The 24,597-nt window shown below is 40.7% G+C and overlaps 2 protein-coding genes across 2 annotated transcripts in view; one reads left to right on the top strand and one right to left on the bottom strand.

Moving 5' to 3' along the window:
• LMLN (leishmanolysin like peptidase) overlaps window positions 1-9,589 on the top strand; it is a 15,677-nt gene extending 6,088 nt beyond the window's left edge. The window contains exons 11-17 of the mRNA XM_058810007.1: window positions 247-323; window positions 910-1,020; window positions 1,741-1,873; window positions 2,468-2,627; window positions 3,401-3,531; window positions 4,489-4,699; window positions 5,275-9,589. Coding sequence (XP_058665990.1) covers window positions 247-323; window positions 910-1,020; window positions 1,741-1,873; window positions 2,468-2,627; window positions 3,401-3,531; window positions 4,489-4,699; window positions 5,275-5,369 — 918 coding nt within the window. The 3' untranslated portion in view covers window positions 5,370-9,589. The remainder of the gene's footprint in view (window positions 1-246; window positions 324-909; window positions 1,021-1,740; window positions 1,874-2,467; window positions 2,628-3,400; window positions 3,532-4,488; window positions 4,700-5,274) is intronic.
• On the bottom strand, window positions 9,197-24,597 carry LOC131560970 (glycerol-3-phosphate dehydrogenase [NAD(+)], cytoplasmic-like). The gene is given in 10 exon segments (XM_058810006.1): window positions 9,197-11,694; window positions 13,124-13,230; window positions 13,365-13,598; window positions 15,156-15,268; window positions 16,922-17,060; window positions 18,268-18,408; window positions 20,260-20,437; window positions 24,134-24,454; window positions 24,456-24,537; window positions 24,540-24,597. Coding segments are annotated over 10 exon segments (1,470 nt in total). The 3' UTR covers window positions 9,197-11,597.

Below are 24,597 nucleotides of genomic sequence, written 5' to 3'. Positions count from 1 at the left end.
TAAGCTAATTTTTATTTGTAACTTAGCACTCTGTGATATTTTTGGCAGAGTTACATTGTCTAGTCATTGTTTTATGCAGTAAGGTAAACAAGAAGGGAAATACTTCTGGACAGTCTTTTTATGAAGGAGTATGGGATTTGATTGTCAATAGTAAAAAGAGAACAGAATAAAATGCTTTTTCCTAAGAAGCATTTTCTTACAGTAATGATTTTGAGTGGTTTATCAATCATAACTGGTGACTTTCAGAATGAAGCAATGACTGGATCCCACACTCAGAATCGAGTCTTTTCCAGGATCACCTTAGCATTAATGGAAGACACAGGGTAAGAATTGAGAATGGGAGGGTGGGATTTAGTTCATTTGTGTTTGGTTTGCATTGTACTTGATTTTATTTCAAATTGATGCACTTGTGCTTATCCCTCTGCAGCAGAGTGGATTATCATATAATTAGTTTTACATTACACAAGTAATCGTACCTTGTATGTTACTTTTTATTCACGTGTTTCAAAACCCATTTTTAATCTAGCCTTAAAAAGCCAGGCATTGCAATCCAAAGTGCTGTTTGTAGCATTTAGTTTTTGTCTTAATGTAAGCATTCTTTCAATTGTATCCAATACATATTGATTTTTTTCAGCTCTTCTTGCAGATAGAAAACAGAAATTGACTGTAGTTTCATCTTTCTGTATGCATTGTTCCTTTGCAGATCACAACATTTTCTTCTAGTTCATTGTGAATTGAAAAATAGTGAAGTCCTAATGTATTTTCCTATAGGCAGAAGGGGATGCAGTTTCCTTTTTTCTTAATTTGAAAACCTTAAGGCATAATATGAAATTCTTGGAACTGCTGTTTTATTAATCAGAACAGTAATTTTTGAAGTAACTATATTCTCATTTTAAAATACCTTTACAGATGGTATAAAGCAAATTACAGCATGGCAGAGAAATTAGACTGGGGACGCAATAAAGGCTGTGACTTTGTAATGAAGAGCTGCAAATTCTGGATTGAACAGAAGAGACAAAAGTAAGAATACAGTCTTAAAAAAAATTAAAAATAAAGAGGAAACCCTGATGCTTGTTTACATTTGTCCTTCAAATGTACCTCAGTACAAAGAGGTTGAGGTTGGTAGAGATGAAAAAGGAATACTGCCCTGCATCCCACCCAATTACAATAAATACAGAGGCAGACAGGGTGCAGAATGCATTTACACCATGAGAAGGCTGCACTTTAGGAAGGACAGGTAGGAGTTACTCTAAAAGTCTTTGCCTTCTTATTTTATCCCTTTTGATTGGGAATGCTGCCTGTGTCATTTTGCTGGAATGTACTTAAAGCAGCTGAAGGAGATGGCAGGCTGTGTCTTGAAGATGGCTATCTTGTTTGTTCCTTACAACCTTGTTTGTCCTTTACAATCCTCAAACATTTCTAGGACACAGCTGCATAGTGGGCCAGTTTTGCTTATATTTTTTGTTCTTTAAAATTTACAAAGCTGTGTCATTAAAACTAAATAGCTGAATGCATTGTAACTTTGTTTGCTGGCTTGATATTCTTTAAATCAGAAAGGTCAAAACCAGAAAAATAAGAAAAACTAGCCTCCAGAGCAGAAGTCAGTGCTTCTTTGTGTGATTGACTGAGTCTAGGGGAGAATGGGAACAAACAGTCTTGACAGGCTGCTTATGTAAAGCAATTTAATTGATCTGATGTGATTTTTATTCTGGTTTTGTTGGCTTGCTTTTTGTTTTTGAGGAAGCAATTAATCAGTCCATACTGCGACACTTTGAGGAGTAATCCTTTGCAGTTAACCTGCAGACAGGACCAAAGAGCAGTAGCAGTGTGCAACTTGCAGAAGTTTCCAAAGCAGTTACCTCAGGAATATCAGGTATAATGGATCCTACTTTACAAATAACTGGAATGTTTTCATTGTTGAGCTTTGCAGCCTGATGATTGCATTTGTTTCCGTTTTTTTTCTTCTGAACTATCAGATGACAGTAGATATTGTGAAAAATGTCTACCTAGTTTATTACAAGGAGTTGGAAGACTGATAAAAACCCCTTGTGATCTTAATAAAAGAAAATTATGTTGCTTTGCTGTCTAGCCAAATACCAGATAGAAATGTTGCCATGTAACAGAAATCCCCCAAAATATCTTGTTTGAGGGATTTCTTCCCCCAGTCTTCTGCCTTTTGTCACTGCACACTAAGAAATCTGTTCTGTTTACATCCCAAGAATGTAATTATTACAGAGGGGAATCAGGGACAAAAGTTGGATGCATGCAGATGTGAATCTCTCATTATTTATGTATTCTTAAATACTTCTGGCTCATCTGGTTCATGAGTATTGTAAGGTGCTGTTAATAGCATTCCTGAGTAGTAACAGCTGATGTTCTTGCAGCTGTAGTGATTTGGACTATTTAAAAAAACAGCTGTACTCTTGCCTTTGCACAAACTGCTTCACTACTGTATTTTGCTTTGCAGTACTTTGACAATCTTAATGGAGTACCAGCAGAAGAACTGCCCTACTATGGTGGCTCAGTAGAAATTGCTGACTATTGTCCCTTTAGTCAGGAATTCAGCTGGCATTTGAGTGGTGAATTTCAACGCAGTTCAGACTGTAGAATAATTGAAAACCAGCCAGGTCAGTATTCAGGACTTCAGGGTGGTTTTGCAGAGATTGCATTTGTTAACTTGGAATGGACTTGCTGCATGTTCAGACTAATTGCATGTGAATTTTTTCACTCATGAAGTTTCACACCACCAGCTGTGTAAGAAGAAGCATAGCACAGCTATTGTGTACACCTGAGGCAAACTCACATATCTAATGCAGGAATTGCATAGGGACTGAAGAGATACTACCCCAAATAACCCAAATACAAGACAGAGAATGGGGGTGGGAGAGAGGGTTGTTTATTGAGGCTCTGAAATGTGATTGCACTTTTCACCTTTGTGGGTATTTTGTTCAAGGCCAGGGTCTTTGTGGGTTATCAGAACATGGGCTTGTCTCCTAGTGTAATGCATGCATGTTCAGTATTGCAGAGCTCCAGAATGCTGTGGGATATTACCTGTCTGTGCAGTTGTCTCAAAAACAAACACCCTCTGCCCTCAAACCAGCAATCACAGCTGGCATTCCCTGAGAGTAAACATAACCACTTTCTGATAGAAATGCTTACTCATTGTGGGGGTTTTTTGTGGTTAGTTGATTATTTTGTTTGTTTCTTAAATCTTGTGTTTCTTCCCACGTTCTTTTCAAGATGGTATAATTCCCAAATTGATAATAATTCAGGGTCTGAAATTTTCCCAAAGTAAACCTTGAATTGCATGTGGGGACATTGATTAGATAGCCTTTTAAATTGATGAGGGCTTTCTGTTCCTCTGGTTAACTTGTAATTCAGTGTATTCCTTCTACCTTAGATCCTACCAAAAACTATGGTGCAGAGAAATATGGACCAAACTCTGTATGTCTTATTCAGAAATCTGCTTTTGTTATGGAACAGTGCAGGAGGAAACTCAGTTACCCTGACTGGGGTAGTGGATGTTATCAAGTAAGTATTCGTTGGATTTTTAGTGGGTTTTCTTTTTTAATAACCTTAAAGGGAAAAGTCAGGCTTAAAATGTTGGTTGTGACTGTTAGAATTTTTCACTTGCAATGTAATCTGTGGATCATATAACATACTTTGAAAACAATCTTCCAACCATAAGTCTGCTGTAATTTAGATAGTTAAGTGTGTGACTGCTGGTATGGTGGCTTACAGTTTCACTAGGGACATCATCTGTCTTACCCATGGCACTTTATCCTCAGCTAAGAAGCAATACTTCCGTGAAATGTTCTGTTGTTGAAGCTTAATATTAATTAGTCACTCTTGATTTTTCAGAGGTGGAAAGCACTGTGCACATGTCACTTCTCATTTTCTTTGGGACAATCTCACTAAAGGTGTCACATTCAGTAACTGCACAACTCTGCAAAAGTGGTCATTAGCAGAAGCCAAGTTTTACTCATTCTCAGCTGATGGTCTGTATAATTGCACAAAAAGAATATAGTCAGTGCTTTGAAGAAGGATTCCTGAATCTTATAGTTGCCCAGATTGCATTAAAATACCTGCAGTTAATCTGTGCTGCTGATAAATCACTGTAGGTGCACAGTTTGTGGTAACTGGGAGTGGGGCTGCCTCACTGAGCCTCATCCCCAATGGGCACAGCTGTGAGCAGCAGGTGAGCAGCACTGACAGCAATGAGCCAGGGAGTGCCCAGGGGCACTGACCAACCACCAAAGGGAACAGAGGGCACACAGGTGCAATGCATGAACATGAGTGGTATAAAAGGTTGAGCTAAAGAACAAGAAGGGCAGACACTGAAGCCTTCTGAAGTGGTCTGGTGTTACTCTGAATGGGTTGAAGCCTTCTGTAATTGTGTGACAATATTCTGTGTATTGTGGCTGTCTCAACTGTGACATGCTGCAACAAATCATAGTACAGACCTGACTCTTACTCTTTTATTTGAAGGTTTCTTGCTCTCCACAAGGGCTGCACGTGTGGGTCAAAGACACTGCGTACTTGTGCAGCCGCTCAGGCCAGGTGCTGACTGTGAGCATTCAGATGAATGGCTGGGTACATGTTGGCAATCTGATTTGCCCAGCCTGTTCAGACTTCTGTGACTCCTGTCCCCCAGAGAGGGATCCTCCAGCTTCTAACTTAACAAGAGCTGCACCCATTGGTAAGTTGCCTTTTTTGCTGAAGTCAAACTTCAGTATTAAATATCTGAAAACGTCAAAGCTTTGTGTCTGCTCTGACTGTCAGGAACAGGAAGGGAAGGCTATGGCTATTTTAAGATCCTGGGTGTAGGAGGCAGAGGAAATAGGAAAGGTGCCCTGTGTTTTGCTGTGCAGTCGTGCAGAACAGTGACTAACACAGGAGAAATGTGTCTGAAACATAACGCCTGCATGTCACGTCTCCTTCTGGTAATCATCCCAGAGATCCAGCTTTAGCCTGGGAATTTGTCAGGAAATCTGACCTGTGTTTTGAAGGCCATATTGTTATTATAATCTTTAAAATTATCACCTTGATGGAAAGTGAGTTCTCACATGTAATAACTTCCTATTGATAATGTTCATGTTGTAATGCAGAAAGACAAGAGTCAGTTTTCTTTTTGAGGAAGGTAAAAAGCTGAATTCACTAAATACCAGTTAACGTTTTGTCAAGAAGTTTGTTTTAACTCTTTGGTGATTTTTAGTGTTCTCTTTGTAATTTTATCTTGTCTTTAAATGTAAAAAAATTTTTTTTTAATTTTAGACTTATGCTCCTGCTCATCCAGCCTGGTTGTAACCCTTTGGCTGCTGGTGGCCAACTTAGTTCCTCTGCTAACAGGATTGTTTCTCTGCGCATAGACTTGGGCTTGGGGCAAGAGGAAGTTCTGAGACAATTCCCATCCTGCTGCCCTCCTTGCTCTGGAGCACAGGGGTTCTGTCTCAGCAGGCAGCTCTCTCCTGCTGAACCTCATCTCCCCTGGCAAGTATTGCTGCACACAGTAGTCAGGGAGGTGTTGACAAAAGCAGGCAGAATTTTGAGAGGAGGAAAATTTACCTTGTCATCTCAATAAGTGCCAGTATTTTCCTGAATTGCAATCTATGAGTTTTTTTGACGCAATAACAAGATCCACTTTGCCAACTGTGTTAAACTACCTGGCAGCTCAGTCAACATTTGAAATGGGAACTCTTCTGTAATAGAACTGAGGGCTGGTTTTTTGTTATGTCTGTTGTGTGATTGGTAGCAAAGCATCCTCAAACTGGAAATATACCTCAGTGGTTTAGTCAAAAGCCATGTAAAAATCAGTTGTCATCACTGCTGATAACCAAGGCCTAAAGAGGCTGGTAATTTGTTTCTTTGTTTTTTTAATTCTTAAAATTTATGAGGGAGGAAAGAATGTAATTGGATAAACCAGTGGTTGGCAGATTCCTCCACAATGTATTCTGCAGCTTTGAGCCCCCTCAGAATTCATACTAGGTAAAGCAGCTAATTCTTGGGGTTCATTACATCTTTCTACATGGACAAAATGGAATTTCAGACTGGTAACAAGTACAGCTGTCCTAAAAATCCCATTTTCATTGAGCGTGTGCCAGTTCTACTGTGAAATTTAATACATCACATATGAATATCCTCTAGAGTTTGCCAGGCAAATGCATTTCAGTACTGATATTCATACTGTAAATTTGGGATAGGATTTATGATTATTTTTCATTTTGTTGGTTTGTTTCTCAAATAATGGCATTATTGTTTCAAAACTAGTATGAACATTACTGCAGATGTTCTCACTTCTTGTTGAAGAGCAAACCAGTAGCAATGGCAGCTGTAATCTTACAGGATCATGCTGATGTCTCTAGACCAAAAACTATATTGAATGTGGAAGAAAGCCTAATCTTTTCTTTTTTTCTTCCCTCTACTCTTTTTGGACATGTAAATACTATGGATTATTTGAGTATTTTTAGTAAGCTGGGAATCAGATGGTTTGAGCCACATGAGGGCACACCTTGCTACAAAATTAATCACTTGATGACAAAATATATAAGAGGAAGGAAATGAGTAAAATCTGTCAAGGTAAGGACAGCTGCTCTATAGGACCCTTATTTCTATTTATTTCTGACTATAATGTGTTTACAAATAATCCTGTTCAGAGGTAAAGAAACCCTTTGTGGTTCAATCCACTGTCTGTCCTTTAAGGACAGTTTTCACTCCTGGAAAAGTGTTAAATTTAAGGGGGCAGACATGCCCATTGCACTAAAAAATGCAGATATAGGGAGAAAGATGATGTTACTCTGCTTCTTAAATGTTCTGTGGCATTATAATTGTCAGTGACTGGATCCCTTTCCTAAATGGAAAGCAGGGAGATGGAGTAAAACTTTAGGTACAATTATACTGTAATAATAGGACTTCCACATCATGATTGTAAGAAATTCTTTGTGCCTACTGGACTTGATTTTGTTGTTTTTTTTTTTTTTTATTATTTATTTAAGGAAACTTATGACACTGCTGAGGCAAGTAAGGTGCAACCTTAAACTGTCTAAAGACATCACAGTTGAGAGCACCTTGCACTGGGCTAGTTCTCCTTCCTAACTGCAGGTTAAGCTTGCTGTGAATTACACAAGGCCTAGGCTAGCCTTAAATCTGTGTCTCAGAGAAGCAATACAAGTCAGGACTCAAAGGCTTTAAAATTGTACAAACTGAATTACTAAACTCTCAGATTGATAAGTGATCAGTAATTATTTTAATATAGCACAAAACAGTCAATGTAAACTGATACCTGGAAAACATAAAGGTTTGAGAATACATCTTAAGTCCCAGAGGTTGATATTGTATTTTTTGTCTGTTGTGCAATAATGCAGTTGAAATGGTATCACTGAACAACAATGCTTTTGATACTTGAAAAGAAATTACTGGTTATTTTTTCTTACTGTGAAATGTTTGCACTGTCTGAACTTTCTGGTTAACTTTATAACTGTTAAACTTTTTAACTGGTGTTAATATATTGTGCTCAGTATTTGATATGCTGGTCTCCTGTTTGTCTAAGTGTGAGATTTGTCATATTTAATTGAATATTTTTATCTTCTACACAGTTGTTTATCTTGAGGGCTTTTGTTCTTTTAATCTCTCTTCCTGAGAATTAACTGAAAGATGGGTTAGAAAGTTGATGCTTACCTACTTCTGAATTGTATGCATTAATTAAAGAAAGGGGATGTAGTGCTTTGTATTGAAAGGGAAAAAATCTATCAGCCTGTTAGAGCTCTTGTGGTCAAGTTCACCAGTACCTGCAAAGCAGCTGCATCAGTGAATCAGTGAAGTAAAACTGCTACTGCCTTAATAATCTGAGGTTTCATTGTAATTTCTTTGTGCTGCAGCCCTTGAGCTGCCTGTGAACTGCAGAACTGGACGTGACTTTGGGGGGTCGGGCATGGAAGGTACTTCAGTCAGAAAAATGCAACATCATCCATCCCACCAGTGGGTTAGCAGCTGCTAGCAGCTGTGGCCTTGTGGGAACTGCCAGGGAATGTGTCAGCTTAAAGTGGCAATGAACTGGTAGCTGTCATACAGAATATTTGAGTAAAGCTGACTACCTCAGTTCTGTTTGTCTTTGCGTTCAGCTTTTAGCCTGCTGTGAACTTCCAGATCTTAACATGAATTAAGTCAAATCATGTCTCAGGTTTTTAAGAGTAAAATTACTACAGTAGGAAGCATAAGCCATTTTTGAGTATAGAACACAGCTAAAATTGTAGCTTAAGCAGCTCAGTTATGTAGCCTTAAGTGTAGTTTCTGCCATAAAATTCAGAATTCTTTTAAATAAATGCAGTGTTTGCTGTGTTAGGTATCCTGACCACACATGACCAGCCAGTCCCTCCTATTGCATCTCTTAATTGTGAAAACTTGGAAATACAGCCCATTGAAGCCTTTGTGTTTCCACCAGAGAAGACTGGGCAGCAGGAGCCCTGGAAGTTGTGCTGAGATGCATGAGTTTGCTCATCTGTAACAGAAACATTTTTGGTGTATAGTGTCCACAATTTTAACTTTATAATTTTTTAAAAATATTCCATGTTTGCTTAGGGAAGATAAATTAGTCTTGCAGTCTTTTTTGGTCCCAGTAGTTCAAAAAATTTCAATTAGAAATTGAAGCAAGTCATCTTTTAGGAACACATTTTTTCTAGTGTTGCAATTATAAGGAGGAGGGATAGCTTTTGGCTGGAGAATGCAGCAAGTAAAATCATATGGAAAAGCAGCAATTCATTCCCCCTGAAATGAGTTGAGGTCTTGGGATACAGTCACAGCCCTTGATGTAGGTTAATTACTGAATTATATCCCCCATTAATTGGCTGTCAGTCCAACCCAGCTCATTCTTTCTGCTGAGCTCTAATAAACTGGGGAGGCTGATGTCTGAGAGCAGACATATCCACAATCCCTTATGAGACCAGTTGTTTTTAAATCTTCCTGTCCTGCACATCTTTCTGCTTGATGATATTCAGTAGAGAGGGAGGTGTGCATCCTTCCTTCCCCACATTTCCCAGGAGTGACTTCCAGCCAGCTGAGCAGCTCAGGGTGTTTTCCTTGCAAGACTGAACCCCTGTTTTTAGCTTGTCTGGATGTGTGGGTGCCTGCCTGCATGTATGAACTGCTCTGCAGGATCTGGGGCTGTTTGTGCACTGAATAACGAGATCTTACATTACCAGACTTCCAAAGTGCAAATGTTGCCTTTTTAATGTGAAGCTTACCTTGGAGATAAAACAACAGTTTTGAGAGAACTGGCTGACCTTGAACATGTGTTTCCTATTTTGGTACAGAATGTAAATACAGAACTAACTATTTTACCCAGATTTTGGCTGGACTGAGATATAAGGGCTAATTTGTGTTATTTACGGAGTAAAAAAATCCTTATTTTACTGTTTAAAAAAGGTATGTCATGCAACAAGAAAAAATTGTTCTTCAATAAAATATCTGTAGAATATTAATTCTTCTTGTCCTTTTCTTTGAGAGCTGACAATGATTAACTGCAAGAGTAAGAGCAATAAAGAACCACTATTACAACAGTAATTTATTTTGTGAGAATGTTGAAAAATGAAATTACATCAAGTCTGCATATTGATCACTTTATTAAACTGTTATTTGATGCACTTTGAATGTAAAATATTCTATGTTATTATTAGCTCATACATGACTTATCAGAAATTCAGCCTGATGGTGAAAAAAGGAGGTTCCTGAATTCTCTATCCCATCCTCATGTATTTGATACTTCAAAACTGTGCAACTTGTATTTTTCCACTTCAAATTGAAGATCATAAATTCCCTGCTTTGTTGGGAAGGATTTGGTCACATGGTTTCCATTTCAGTGGCAGGAATGTTGGTGTTGCTCTGCAGAGCCCCAGGCTGTTAGCTGTGCCTGGAGTCTGAGCAGGAGGAGCTGAGCTACGCTTGCTGCTGTTCAGGAGGATCAGGGGATGCTGCAGCCACTGCTTTTGGTACCTGAGCTAGCTTTGCTAGCTGTGAGACTGAGATTTTTTTACAATATATTTTTAATTACAATACATTATTATATATATATATATTACTCTGGTAAATGTGAAAGACCTATAATTCCTCTAAATTAGTTGAAATTATTTTATAATTAGCTCATTTTTTTCCTCTAAGCAATATGACAGCGAGTACATAGATTTTAAAAAAACTTGCCTTCCTCTCTGCTATTTCAGAAAATCTGATAAAGCACAGCAAAAGTAGGTTACTCTTCCTTTTTTTTTTTTTTTTTGCCTTCTCTCAAAAGAGGAGTATTTCAAAAGGGGATTAAAGCTTATAAAATGTGCCACTGTTCATTTTGTAGATGTTTTTAACTCTGAAAAACATCAGGTATGTAAATTTACCCAAATACAGCTATAAGGTTAAAAAACTTTAATGTTTCTAAAATTCACGCCACTGGTAGCACAATAAAAACCCCTGGTCTGTGAACCCAGTTTGTGTTTAAAATTCAGAAGCAGATGGGAGATCTCTCTCCTGGAGTGTAAGATGTGCTGCTGGAGCAGGATCAGGACATGACTCTGCAGGCTGGGAAGGAGCAGTGGAGTTTCCTGGAATGCAGCCTGGTGTGAAATGCCAGTTTACAGGAGTTCTGTGCGTCTATAGCGGTCATCTCCACACAGGTATAAAAAGTCAAGTATCACAGAGAGTTTGTCACTGTTACTGTTGCCCCCTCAAAATATCAGCAAGTGCACAAGCTGCAAGCTGAGCCCTGGGTACATCTCCCTGTCAACCTCCACTTCTCCCCTCTCAGCTGGTTCAAATTAATGCTGAGGACTTGCTGAGAAAATCTGATGCTAACAAAATTGTCTTTGGTTATTTCAGAGGTTTTTTTTCTGTATTTTAAAGGAATACAGTAAATTTAATCAAGGTCAGATTACTATTGAGAATTCCTAGTGTCCCAGATTTGAAACAAACAATACACCCATCCCAAACCCCTTCTCCTTTTCCCCATCCCTTAAACTGTTTTATTTATACATCTGATGAACATTCTTGTGTGTCTGAGTACAGTAATAGTACCTATTTTTCCAAAGAAGCTTCTACTGGGAAACTAAATCAAGGAAGGCCTAAATGTCCCAGAATACAAAATGTTTGTGTTTGAGGGGAATTATGGAAATCCAGCATTTGCCCATGCAATTGCATCTAACTGCTCTTGGATTTTTTTAAACTATGATTTGTCTGTTTGAATTAGTTCTTTGATTTTGCTATGTGTTGTGCCATTCTAGAAGTAACTGTAGGCAAAACGTTGAGTTCTGTGTGAGATATTTAGCTCTGTTGTAGAAATTACAAGGGGAACTGTTTTCAGTCAGCAAGAAAATAATTATAGGGAAATACCCACATTACTAACTCAAATGAAATAATGTTAAGTTTTACATTTGCTTCCTATTCCTTAGGTGTAAGTTGAAATTAAAGGCAGATGTTTTTACCCCCAGGACAAGGGAAATTAAATACATTCTTTGCTGCTTTTACAACAAGTGTCACACAACCTGTTTCTCTACTTCAATTGCTGTGGAGTGGACAGAAGTCCCAGGAAGGTGAGAATTCAGCCAGGTGAGGAGAAGGGATCTCTACATGTGCTCTGGGTGGTTCTGCAGGCACATGATGAAATCCTGGATTGATCGACCCTCGTAGCAGATCTTGTAGATGGTCGTAAATAATGGAAACCTGAAAGAAGCATATAGGAATTAAAATAGTTTTAAAAGCTTATATGAACATTTCTATTCCATTTTAATGGAAAGAATTTTTTTGTTCTGTTGAAAGTGAAAAAATTCTGTCTCTCTTTACAATATAAGTTTAGCTTGGGGCTGCCTTTCTTGGAAGACTACTGGGCGAAGAAGAGGAGTTAAAAAGGGGCAAATAATGGGTGTGACAGCACAGAAAAGCTGTTTTGGAAACAAAGTACCTATTCAGTATTTTTTATTTAAAAACAATTTTGAATTGCATATCCTCTTTTCCTGCTGTGTGGAAAATGGATATATTATTTGCAGTCATTACTGGTATCCAAAGGACTAAAAGGAATGAAAATGTCTAACGATTTTCTTTTCTTGGCTTAAAGGATTCTTTTCCCTTTACAAGCTGTCTTAGTCATTATGTGGTAAAAAATGAGTCCACTGAATGACTTGGAGCTGAGCATGTAACAAAGGGCAATTATAGGATAATTATTAGATCAAGCTGTGGTTTAAAGCTGCTGTCAAAATGAGCTTTCCTTTTCCCTCTCATTTTTGAAAGATGTGGCAACTTGAATCTTCTGTATCTGTTCCAATTTTAATAAGTTTTTAAGGATTCATTTAGCAGTGTTTGATTTCTCAGTACTGCTGATGTATGAGAGGAAATGGGACGGAGGGAAGTCTAGCTTTTCTTCTGTGTAACTTGAGGCAAAGGTTTCAAATTATTTATAATCTTACATCACCCCAAGCAATTAAAGGTACTTTTTACCTTTACCTTTTTACCTTTGTGGCACTAAAGCATTGGTATTAGCACACATTACCTTTTCAGTGCATGTAAAAATCTTTGATTAGGAATATGATCCTGGAATTTGTACTGAGATAACCAAATTCAGGTTTGCAATGAGAGCAGGACTGCTGCAAGCTGCAATGCTGGTGTACTGAGAACAAGAAACCTTTTGGCCCATGAATCATGTCTGCAAGATAATTCTGTGTACAGCCTGAAATCTTATTTGGGGGATGGGGATGTCTGGGAGGCTTCTTTACATTATAATTTCTTTGTTTCCTGTGTATGGGCCATTCACTTAAGGGTTGGTGATGATTTCTGTGGGTCCCTCCCAACTCAGAATATTCTGTGATTGTTTTCCCTGCTGTTCTAATATTTGATCTCACATTACTGTATTAGGCACTAACAGTATGAACCCACTCTATCTGTGACTTGTTTCTTCTAACAATGCTCAGCCCTTCTCCCATTCAACTGACCCTGGCAATGAGGAGTCAAGCCATGCTCTAGCAGGGGCCCACAATGTAGACAGCTATTGTTGCAGAAATGAACAAGATAATTAAACACAAGTACAGTTAAGAAGGTTATTAATCACTCATAATTTGTTGTTGTTTTTGTTGGTTTTTTTTAAACTCAAAGCACTTACTTATGGAGCAAATCCTTCTGTTTCAGAATTTTGTAGACTTCAGCTGAGGTCTGAGGACCTTGCAGCTTTTGTCCATTCAGCATCTCCTTTTCCAGCTCCTCAATGGACTAGAAGAGAGAAGACTGATTACTTGGGTCAGAGGGGCAGCAGTTATCAAGAAGGTAAACAATTAATGATGCCTTTGTAAAACACAGAAGGACTTCTTCATGCCTTAGCGTCAAATATTTAAAATCCTCCTTACTTTTCCTGTGCGAGCAAAGGCTTCTGCTACTTTCCTGTTGCGTCCCCCGTAGCAGGTGGTGATGAGATCAGCCACCCCACAGCTCTCCAAGAAGGTGGCTATTGACACTGGCCCCTTGCAGAACATCTTGGCAAAGGCCACCATCTCCATGAGGCCCAGGCGTATCACTGCTGCCTTGGTGTTGTCGCCGAAACTCAGCCCGTCGCAGAACCCCGCGCCCACCGCCACGATGTTCTAAAAATGGGCCCGTGCAAAACACATGGGGGGAAGGAAACAGTCAGCCAAGGTGTGCAGCTTACCAGCATGCACTGAGCTCCACAGAAACTCCACAACTCTGTCTTCATCAGAACAAGGGTTAATTTCCAATGGCCATGAGTTTATCTTATGAAGAAACGGGTCAGATAATGTTGAGCAAAAGTCACTGGAATTTTAGAAGATTTTTAAGTATCTACTCTTACTCCCATGGGCAAAAACCAAAGCAGTGTTTTATACACTAATATTGCAATCACATAGCCTGTATGCAATTAGTGTTTTGTTTTCCTACTAGTTCCAAGCTGGATCTCACTGACCTTTCTGTTTAACTATTTAAAATATCCCACACAGAGTCATACCATTCTAGGTTTTCTTTGTGGGTCTCTGATTTGAGCAGGCATGGATTCTATGAAGATGCTGCAGTAGATAAAATTTTGGGCTTACCTACAAATATCAGTAGAACTGCCCTTGTCTATAGCTCTAAACAAACCTCTCAGGATCATAAACATCTTCACAAGTCCTCACCATTGTTCAGCATGCTTCCCTTCCCACCTTCCAATTCATAAGTCCCTAAATAAATGTAGTTCAGTGTGTATGAGTAATATGCCACTTAGTGCTACTATTGGCATGTTTGCTCCAGACATGTATGTACCTCAGTGTTTAATTTTTCAGGTTGTTTTGGTTTTGCCTCTGCTAAAAAAAACCCAATTATTTCAAGAAGTGTAATGATTTATCATAAAACAGTAAAAAATTCTCCTATCTGTTTCTGCCCCACAGAGTTCTGCTCTGTTTGGTTTTGTATGTCAAAAAATTTTATTTTTGTATGTGAAGTTAAACAGAACCAATTCTTTCCTCATCAGTCACCCACCTCCTCCACGGAAAAGTGAATTATTGAAGTATAAATGACTACATGTATTAAGAAGTAAAAAGGATCACATGCTGAAGTCACTTTCAGTTCATATAAAAGCAAACTCAGTCTCACACTATTGTCCCCTCCTTGGAACGTGGTGACTCTGGTGTCATTTCTGATCCCACCTGGGATCCCCATGTGGACATTGCTGAATGCCACACAGACATGCTGCCAATACAGAGCTTTGCTTCTGATGTGAATTTTCTAGCAGGTTACTACTTAAACCATGGACATAATTATTGGTGGAGCTAATCTATGTAGTGAGAGTCTTTGTTCCATGTGCTCACAACACGCAGATAAGAAAACACCATGGACTAAACTCTGCTCTCAAAAGCAGATATGCCTCTGGTAAAATAAAGATAAAAATACAAGTACTTTTAAATGCTTTACCTGCAGCTGCATTTTAAAAAATTTTCCTTTTTTTTGGGGGGAATTTATTTCCCAGGTTGGAAAATTTATTTCCCTGGTTTATTTTCCAGGTTGGAAAACTGGCTCATGAATGATGCATCTTGTCTGCACTCATTCACTCACATGGTGACAGGACTCAAATTAGACCCCGTGGCTTACAGAAGACTCAGGTGAGGTTAGAATTTGGTCCTAATAAAATATACTGAGTTGAAAACACTCACTTTTAAGGCTCCACAAAGCTCCACTGTATCGGAGTCAAGCACCACAGTAATCCTGAAATTGGGGGTCTGCATTAATTCTTTAAAGATTTCCCCTTGAGCTTCATTTTTGCATCCTGTGGGAAAGAAGGATGAAAGAGCACTTTTACAATGTTGCAGAGTGCACACAATTCACCTGAAATAAGGTTCTAGGGACTACTTCAGCTTTTGTGATCCCATTCCCAAGGGGTTGCTAAACCAGAGATTTGTGCAACAGCAGTTTCTGCTGCTGGATGCCAGTGTTAAGTGTAGGCAACTCCTTGGCATTGATCAATATTGCCTAATGACACTTTAAAGGGCTTAAAGGTAGATACCTCCTAATGAATCTTTCTGCCTGAGAAATCTTGTACAACCACAGACCTTACAAAAGACATTATTTACAAACTGCTTCCTGCAGGACAATGGTATAATTTCTGCTTTGAAAATGTAAACCTGTGTCACTGCTAAGTAGTATCATGGGACACAAATTACTATTGCCCAGTTACAGGGGTAGTAGTCCCAGTTACAGGGGGACCAAGAGATGATGAAATGGAAGATTGGCACTGCTAAAACCTTTTTCCTGCAAACTCTACAGATGTCATGTATCATGTTGTTACAGTGTTCAGCCAAGGAGAGCCCTTAGTGCCAAAGGAACTGAGGTTTGCCGTGACCCAGTGAGCCCATGGCCAGCTGGGCAAAGACCTTTGAATAGAGTTGCACTTAAGTTTTGTGCAAGATAGCTTGATTTCCTTCAGGGTAAGCTCAGCTGTGAGTTTTACTAGCCTGGGGCACCACACTCTGGTAGCTTAGAGGTTTCTCACCATCTCCTGAGAAACTTTAGGTTTGCTCTTCTTGTTCTTCACAGTACCACTTCTCTTTGAGGTGGCTGTCTCTGGACTGCATGGCTTTCCATGGGGACAAAAATGAGGGGCAAAGCTCTTTGCACAGTCATCATCACATCATGGCTTCAAACCAGGCCAGGAGAAGTTAAATTCCCCCCAAGAGAATTAATAAATCAACTCTCCTAATCATGTCTAGTCCTAGTTGTGCCTAGGTGCTTATTCAGTAACAAATGCCCAGCTGGTACAGTTACACCATTACTATAATATTTGCAAGGCAAAAGAACATGCTTGCAACACAAATTATTTTTCTTTTGCCTTTACTAGCTATGGAGGGATGTAACTTTAATTTTGACTGGCTCTGAAAATGTCTGAGTTTTCAAAACTACTGGATGAACTTTCCAAATCAGGTCAGACCCAGTCCTGGGAGGATCTGAGGCCGTGTCTTGGCAAGCAGTCCAAGTGGGAGAGAGGAACAGAATGTTACTGGGTTTTCTTTTCCAAACAAAGAAATTTTAAGATGAAGAAACACACCTCTGGGAGTGTGAGCACATAGGAGCTTCTGATTACACTTCTTTATCTAGAGTGCATTGTGTAACAGCTGATGTATTCCATATTGAGCTCTACAGACACAAAAGTGGCTCTTGCCAACTCCTACAGAAACAGGATTAAGCTGTGATATTTTCAGTGGATTAAATTAACTCTCAGCACTGAAACCCACTGTCAGTTTGGATCTGATTCTTTCAGCACCAAATTCTCTGGAAATAATCCTGGCTCCCTGAAGGAGCTCAGCAGGCACTGCTCCATTCAGGGACCACCTGGGACCAGTCACATCCCTCTGCTTCTTCCAGAGGTTATCCTGCCACAGGTGACTTTAAACCCCAGCTCTAATTGGCTCTTTGCAATAGTTACCAATGGTGGTTTCACAGAACTTCTCATCAGCCACTTCTTTGGCTATGTTGGCCCCCATCAGCACACTGATCTCTATCTTCAGCTGCTCTCGAATGAGGTCAGAGATGAGCTTCAGGCCATCAGGACCCTCATCAATCCCCTGAAAAGAAGACAGTTAAAGCCAGGGTATTAGAATAGGAAAATGACAGCAGTAGAGCACTGGCAAAGCAGAAGGTGTTTTATTGCCTGCAGCTCTCTGGTTTGAATTTTTAAAAAAAGGGTCTTAAAATCACCAGTGTTAGCCATTAATACAAATGCTCTGGGTTTGTACTTTGGTAACTGCAAATTCAAGGCAAACTCAGGGAGAAGGGGTGACAGTCAAGGTAATCCTGCAAGAGGCCTCACATGAAGTGCTGCTGTCCTGAGGCTTGCTTTCTTTGATGTTGTATTTTTCCTTTCAGTTAAATTTTTGTAGTACAGGAAAAGACATCTAAAATGAAGTCTATAAGAAATGGCTTTTCTGCAAGATCTAAGTACAAATCAAAGTGCTTTTTGGGTGTTAAGGAGTATACTGAACTGTCCTGGGTTTTTTAAGCTAAATTTGCAGAAATTTCCTTCCTCTCCCCTCTTCCTCTCTTCTCTTTACTGCTGCTTATGAGACAATTTCTATAGAGCAGAAGAGCTGGTATTGAAGTCCAAAACCTTGAATTACATTTATTTCATTACAGTTTTAAGTGGGATATTTCCTGTAATGCAATCAAATAAAGAAGTGGTAAGACTACGTTCCTATGCTTTGCCTCTGGTTTTTAGTTTGACATTCTCTTAAAACATTAATTCCTTTAAAGATTATGACAATCTGGTACCTCTCTAACCTTAAAAAGCGATTTCTCCATTCATGCCAGCTTGAAATTGCTTCAATTTTGCAAAATCGTTAGTGTTGTTATGCCATTTTAATGCTGCCAAGAACAGCTTTAGCATGTACTTGGAAGAGGCACTTTGACTTGGAGTTCTCAGTTAGGAGTTAACTGAGGTTGTAGTCTCAGAGTATTTTTTCTGGCAGCAATGCCAGCTTTATGCATCCCTTCCTCTGCCCATTTTCACCTCCATGCTGGTCCAAGTGGGAGCTGATCCAGGCTAAACATGACTGGCAAAAACAGATACTCTTAGCCTGGATAGGTTGCCCCATCCTTCCCTCTCTACAGCCACAAGAGCAGAAGGGCTGGCAGAGCTGGGGAAGATTTAACTCTTGCAGAAAGAAATGCTTGTGTTTATGCAGAGCATGCAGCTGAGGGCTGCAGCTCCTGCCCTTCAGTTGTAGCTGCTTATTTACTCCATTTTGACTGAGTACTGTGGAGACAACAACTTACCTTGATCAGGGAAATCCCAAATGTCCCAGGTTTTATCTGTCCTGCAATCTGCCCACAGATCCGTCCAATAAATTGATGTGGCAGAACAAACACTAAAATATCTGCCCCGTTTGCTGCTTCAGCCACGTCTGGCACAGCCACCTGGGACAAGAGTGACAAACAAAATGAACCCCAGGAATTCTCAGTCCTTGCAAGACACCATCATGCCAAAGCCATGGCAGATGCAATGTAAGTGTCCTTAATTTTAACTGGCCCTGTGGTATAGCTGCCAGCTCTCCACACAAGCAGCTACAGATCTCTTCTGAAATATCCAAAGCAGCTGAACTCTTTTGGGGTTGGATTTTTTATAATTTTTTTATAATTTAACCCTGTGTGGATAATCTGGGAAAGATTATATACTTCATAGATTTGTGGTGTGCTGGGAAGCCCTTTGCTAGTTCAGCTCCTTGATGTGGTTCCTGAAGATGGCTGACCAACCCCATATGATTCTTCTGGAATGAGTGGTACCACTGGGGAGTACAGGAGAAAAATGGGGTAGTGGCACAGAGGCTCTTCTAGAAGTCTTTGTTTTCCATAGGTCAACAGCTGAGTTACTGAGGGATAAACTCTATCAAAAGACAGAGATTATCATCATCTTTGGGTGTATGTCTGTGTTTTAAATATGTAGTAATTTTCTCAAGAGTTACAAAAACCTGTACAACATGCTTAAAAACTACCTAGCTGTATCTTTTTCCAAATGCTGGCATTACTCAAAACAACAATTCAAGCCAGGCTACAGAGGCAACAGCAGGTGAATTTGAGCCTGCTAGAGGCAGTTTACAGTAGGAGCAAACAGCACTCTTGGATGCAACCTTAAGCAAGTGGGACTCCCAGCAAGAAAACCAGAGCTGCTGCCAGCCAGGCTGCTTCTCTGGGAAAACAGTGAAGTGGGAGTAGGGCAGAGGCTGGCAGCACTGCACAGGCTGTGCTCCTGACTCTCCAAAATTCTGCAGAGCAATGCAAGGAAAAGCTCAGCTTGTTTTTTTTTTTTTTTTTCTCAGTTGGAGACGGTCTGAGGGTCCCTCTACTGCAACCAGCTGGTTTTTGCTGGTGAAGCCTCAGGCTTTGCTCTAAACAGGATGAGACTGGCCTCAAGGGATGATGACAAAATCTGCTAGAGGGTTGTAAAAATAACAGTGACAAGTCAGTTGTAACCCAGGAGAACTGTGTGCCAAGTTCAAACACTAGGAGTGCAAATATGCAATCACAGCACAAAATGGAATACTAAATATAACCACTCCCCAAGCAAGGAGATCCACCACATGCAGCATTTTAATTTCCCTTTACAACTGCAACCGCTCCAAAAATGTGGCACTACTCACAAAGCAGCAGCATTTGGCAAAATCTTGAACAGCCAAATCCCCTCACCTCACTTGCTTCAGTAGCAGTAAATTATCCAAGGTCATTAATTTAAGTAGAGATGTGTAACTTGGTATTTTAAATGTCCATGAAAATAAATAGCTTATATTTTTTGATGGAATTTAGAACTTTATTAACTACAGCTATCCTGAAATCACCCATGAGCTGATAGCTCATTATTCACCTCCTTTTAAGCCACAGCTCTGCTTTTGATTTTTTTTTTTTCTTGAAGAAAGGAGAACAGTAACTTTGCCTGTTTGTCCAGAAGATGCTGTGGGTTTGAAATAGCTCTGTGTAGACAGAATTCTGCCTGCCATTTCTAGAGTTGTGCTGATTTCTGCCAGGGAGGAGGATGGTGTGATACCAGCACAGACACAGTTGGTGTTTGAAGTTGTTCGTGACATACAAGACAAGCAGAAATCACAGAACTGATTTATGTTCCAGGGAGTTATAATGGAGTGAGTTAGATGGAAACCAGAACAAAACAGTGAATTGCTTCCTGATTTTTTTTTTCAGACATTGCCTCCCTTATTAAAAAAAAAAAATAAAATAAAAATATATATTCAGGTTTTTTTTTTTTTTTTTTCAACTTACCACATTGTGGGGTATCTTATACCCAGGCAGATATTTAACATTTTCGTGTTCCTTGTTTATGATTTCTGAGAGTTTTCTTCCATTAATGATCTCTTCAAATACCCACATCTTGACAGTGGGATCAAATCTGTTTGACTTCTGGACATTTTTGCCAATGATTCTTGCTATGGCTGATCCCCTTTAAAATAAAATAAAATAAAATAGCTAAAAAGGGAAAAGTACTTTTATTGTGAATTGGAAACACTAGTTACTTTAAACATCATAACTCTTAAAGCCTGTGCTATAAAGCTGTCTAGGTGCTTGCAACATTTATCAGAAAGTTTTATCCCCTGCTCTCCATCAAGAGCCCCTCAAGTTTAAGAACAGAGGAAGTAGAACAGTGGAAAAATGTAACTGCAGTAATGGAACTGAAGTAGTATCAAAGGTTATAGAGCAGGAGTGTGATGTACCATCAATAACACTAAAAATACATTATCTGAGATTAAAATCTCTTGTGGTCCTCAAATAATTCTGGTTTTTATCAAGATCAATAAATGTAAAATAGTCCAGGTGGTAAATAAGTGCTGAGCAACCTTGCTGTGACAGTCTTTGTGCATCTCATGTAAAATAGGTGCATCCCACTTTCCTATCCATAGCCAGTTACAATAAGGATTTACATAAGAGCTAAATGGTCAGAAAAAAAAAAACAAACAACCCTTCAATCTGGTGGTTTCTACTTATTGTTCTAATTATCACTGTAACAGCACCTGTAATACTTGCAGCCTGAGGATATTTTAACCATCCAGTTTACTCATCTTGAGTCATGCTGAGCATTTTTAATTTCAGGTCAGACAATAATTTTATTCCCCATCATCGCTGCAGCCTTGAAAATGCTCAGATGGCAAGGGAGAATTAGAAACCTCACAAAAATATTGGAAGTATTGTTTAATGAACTTAAAATTATTAGGGGAAGAGGGGTGATTATTTTTACTGCTCTCTTCCTTCTCTCCAATTTAATATTACTTTAATCTCTCAAGTATTGGCCACTTCATTAACACGAGTGAAAGAGAAACTCCAGTTGCAGCACTCTTGTCCTCTGGCCCACTTGTAACAAGGAGCATGAATAGGATTTAGCTGTGGTGTGTGTTCTGGAACTGATAAAGTTCTTGGGGATATCAAAGTCCAGGCAGGTCAGTGCTGTTAATGATTCAAAGGGAAACTGCATTGTAACTGACCCTCCTTGGTTCACCCATATTCTTCATGTAACTGGTTTGCATAAGGTTAATTTGCTTAATAACCAATAAGGTCTAATTAATAGGTAATTAAGGTCTTAATCTTTAATGATAAAGAAATCCTGCTGAGATCACCTTTCACTTCACCCAGTGTTGATTATATGCTATTTCCTGAGCTGCTGTAGTGCTTTTTAAATTTAGTTACTTAGCTTTTTGGTTGGTTTGTGGTTTTTGTTTTGGGGGTTTGTTTTATTTTGTAAGGGATGATTTGGTTTGGTCCTTTACAATATTTAGGGAAGTGTTTTAAGGGATGATTTGGTTTGGTCCTTTACAATATTAGGGAAGTGTTTTAACCACTCCCTCATTTAACCTTTACCATAAGAGTTCTGCTGTTTTGAAAGAAAGGCATGCAGTTATATCATATTTTCATATTATTTCTAAAATTGCATATTTTCTGATTCTCTTGCCCTGCTATCAACAGCAGGCACATTCAAAGCTTGAGCTGAGGATGAATTTTGGCTCCACACAAGAAACATGTTTTTACAAGAAAAAAGTTTGGGTTTTTTTTATAAACTTTAGATATAAATATATTGTTCAGGTTGTCCAGCACAACCTGGATGATGAAATTACACATCAATCCTAACCATAAAAATAACTTTTTTAGCTAAGTACATACAATTTTCTGTTGAAAGATGCAGACTCCAGCTCTAATCCCTGAAATCCTGAATGGGACTTGCAACTCTCAGTAGATAAACACAAACCCTCCTGCACCTACTGGCAACCACAAAATGCTGTGCAGCACTTGCTTCGCTCAACCATATCCATGAGCCTCCTGGCAGTGTTGACTTAGCAAGTCCCCGTGACCTGCTGAACTTCTGCAGCTGACATGAGCTTTTGCAACGTTGCTGTGTCACGTGTCAGCCACGATTCTGAGCTGCAGGAAAGCCTCAAGAGCACGGATCTGAACTGCTGGCCAAATATTTATGAGGAACATAAGGAAAAAAAAAATGTTTGCCAAAGGTAAATGTATTTCCCTGTAGCACTAAAACAACCTGTTCTGCCACCAAGGCTATGAATAAGTGTTATTCACACATCAGGGCACAATGCTTATGTCCTCCCTGATGATTTTAGAATTGGTGTATAGGGTAGGCAGCAAGAGATGGGCCCAGGCAGAATGGGTAAGTAGATGGTATTGAATGGGCTGGGGTCTCAGTATCTCTGTAGTATAGCTGAAGTTTGTAGGTACATGTGGAAAAACAGGGAATTTCCTTGAATACAGATCTGAATACAACTAAGTCACTTCAAATGATGTCTCGTGGGAAGGTGGACAGCCTGGGAAAAGCAGGAGGTCCCTGCTTGAGGATATAGCAAGGGAATGATGAAGTTTGTAACTGTGAGCTGACCAAAGGTAAAAAAGTTGCCTTCCAAACATGCAGTCATGGCTGTTGAGGGCTTGGAAGAGGCAAAGAGCTGTTACCTGCACCGGCAAGCAAGGGAAGAGAAAGTGGCAGGGAGAGGGATGCCTTCCCTGAAAAAACATGTGAAAGCAGCAGTTGAGGAAACAAATGATGGGGCTAGAGAAAGCCACAAGTGTGACAATGAGGTCCAGAAGACTTGGCTGTGCAGTTCCATGTGAAAGGCTGTGAGATGTCATGCACAAAGAAAATGCATTGCATGCAGTGGACTGTTTTTACAAGGCAGGAAGGCAGAGAGCTGTGCTTTAACTCTGCTGTGTTCTCAGCAGCTCACCAGCAACCACTCCCTCATTTATTCACTCTTCTGGCATTACTTCCACCTAGCTGTCAGATATTTTTAAAATCTCAAGGAGCTTGCTCTCCTTGTACAAAAACAATCACCAGAACCTGGAGGCTAGGTTTGCTAATCCCAAATGCATGCACGTGCATGTTGGTCTGTTTGTTTGTGCTCAGTGTACAGAAAGCATAAGAAAAGTAGGATGCTAAGTCCTGTGAGATGGATCTGCTGATCTTACTGGGATCTGTCAGACTCGAGGAGCTCTGGAGACCCGTGCTTTTGTGTGGGCTGGAAAGGGCCGAGCAGTAGCAAACATATTCTTAAGAATGAGGATGAATGGGAGACCTGAACACAATGCTGTGCCTGCACCAAGGTGCAAAAGGACACGCTGAGGAGAATGGAAGTGAAAGGTGCCAATACCTCGTGGCTTTAAATGAAGCCTGTGCCCCGGTTACTTCAGAGGAACACAAACAGCATCACCACCCTTCTTCGAAGCATCACCAAATGCTTCGATTTGAACTGCCGGGCCCTGCAGCAGGCACACACAGCGACAGCTGCAGCTCCGGGCCTCTCTGGATTCTGTCGCCAGGCTTTGAGCGGCTCACACACCTGGGATGGTGCTTTTCCAGTTCTCATTGACCGGTTCATCTCTCGGGACCGATGGTCCCTGCCCAGGAGCCCAGAAGGGCGGCAGGACGGGGCCGGGGTCGCGGTTTCAGGACCATGGAGACCCCTCGCCCCCGGCCCCACCGCTGCCCGTTCCGCACCTGTTGCGGAGCCCCCGCCCGCCGCGGGGGGAGGAAAAAGGAAACACCGAGAAAAGAACGGGGGAAGGCGGAGGAAAAGGGAAAAACATGAGGAAGAAAAGGGAGGAGGACAAAGGGAGAGCCCCCCCGCGCTGCGGCACTCACCAGTTCCCCGAGCCGACGATGCAGACGCGGAGCGGCGACATCCTGCGGGCTGCGTCCCGCCCGCGGGGCTCGGCTCGGCTCGGCGGGCTCGCTCCGTCCCTCCCGGCCGCCAGCACCGCCCCTGGCGCCCGGCCCGGCCCCCGGCGATGCGGGAGCGGCGGGCGGCGGCCCCGGGGCAGCGCCGGCTCCTCCCCGGCCCCGCCCGCCGCCCCGGCGGATGCTCGGCCGGGCCGGTCCTCTCGGCTGGGAGCGGGGGATTCAGTGCCCTGGAAGGGGAAATGGAGAAAATGGTGCCTTCCCCGAAATGTACGGGGATAGGACTGCGTGGGGAAAGCGGGAAGCCCTGCGCTTCTCGTGGGGTGGGACCTTCCTGCGCACCGGCAGCACCCAAGGTTTCGGTAGGGGGGTAACGTGGCAGAGTCTGGTAGAGGGACAGCTGGGCTCTTCGGGACACTGAGAGACAT

Source organism: Ammospiza caudacuta, chromosome 8, assembly GCF_027887145.1.
Source record: "Ammospiza caudacuta isolate bAmmCau1 chromosome 8, bAmmCau1.pri, whole genome shotgun sequence".
Lineage (NCBI taxonomy): Eukaryota > Metazoa > Chordata > Aves > Passeriformes > Passerellidae > Ammospiza > Ammospiza caudacuta.
The sequence above is the reverse complement of the archived record's forward strand: the minus strand, read 5'-3'. Positions and strand labels throughout refer to the sequence as shown.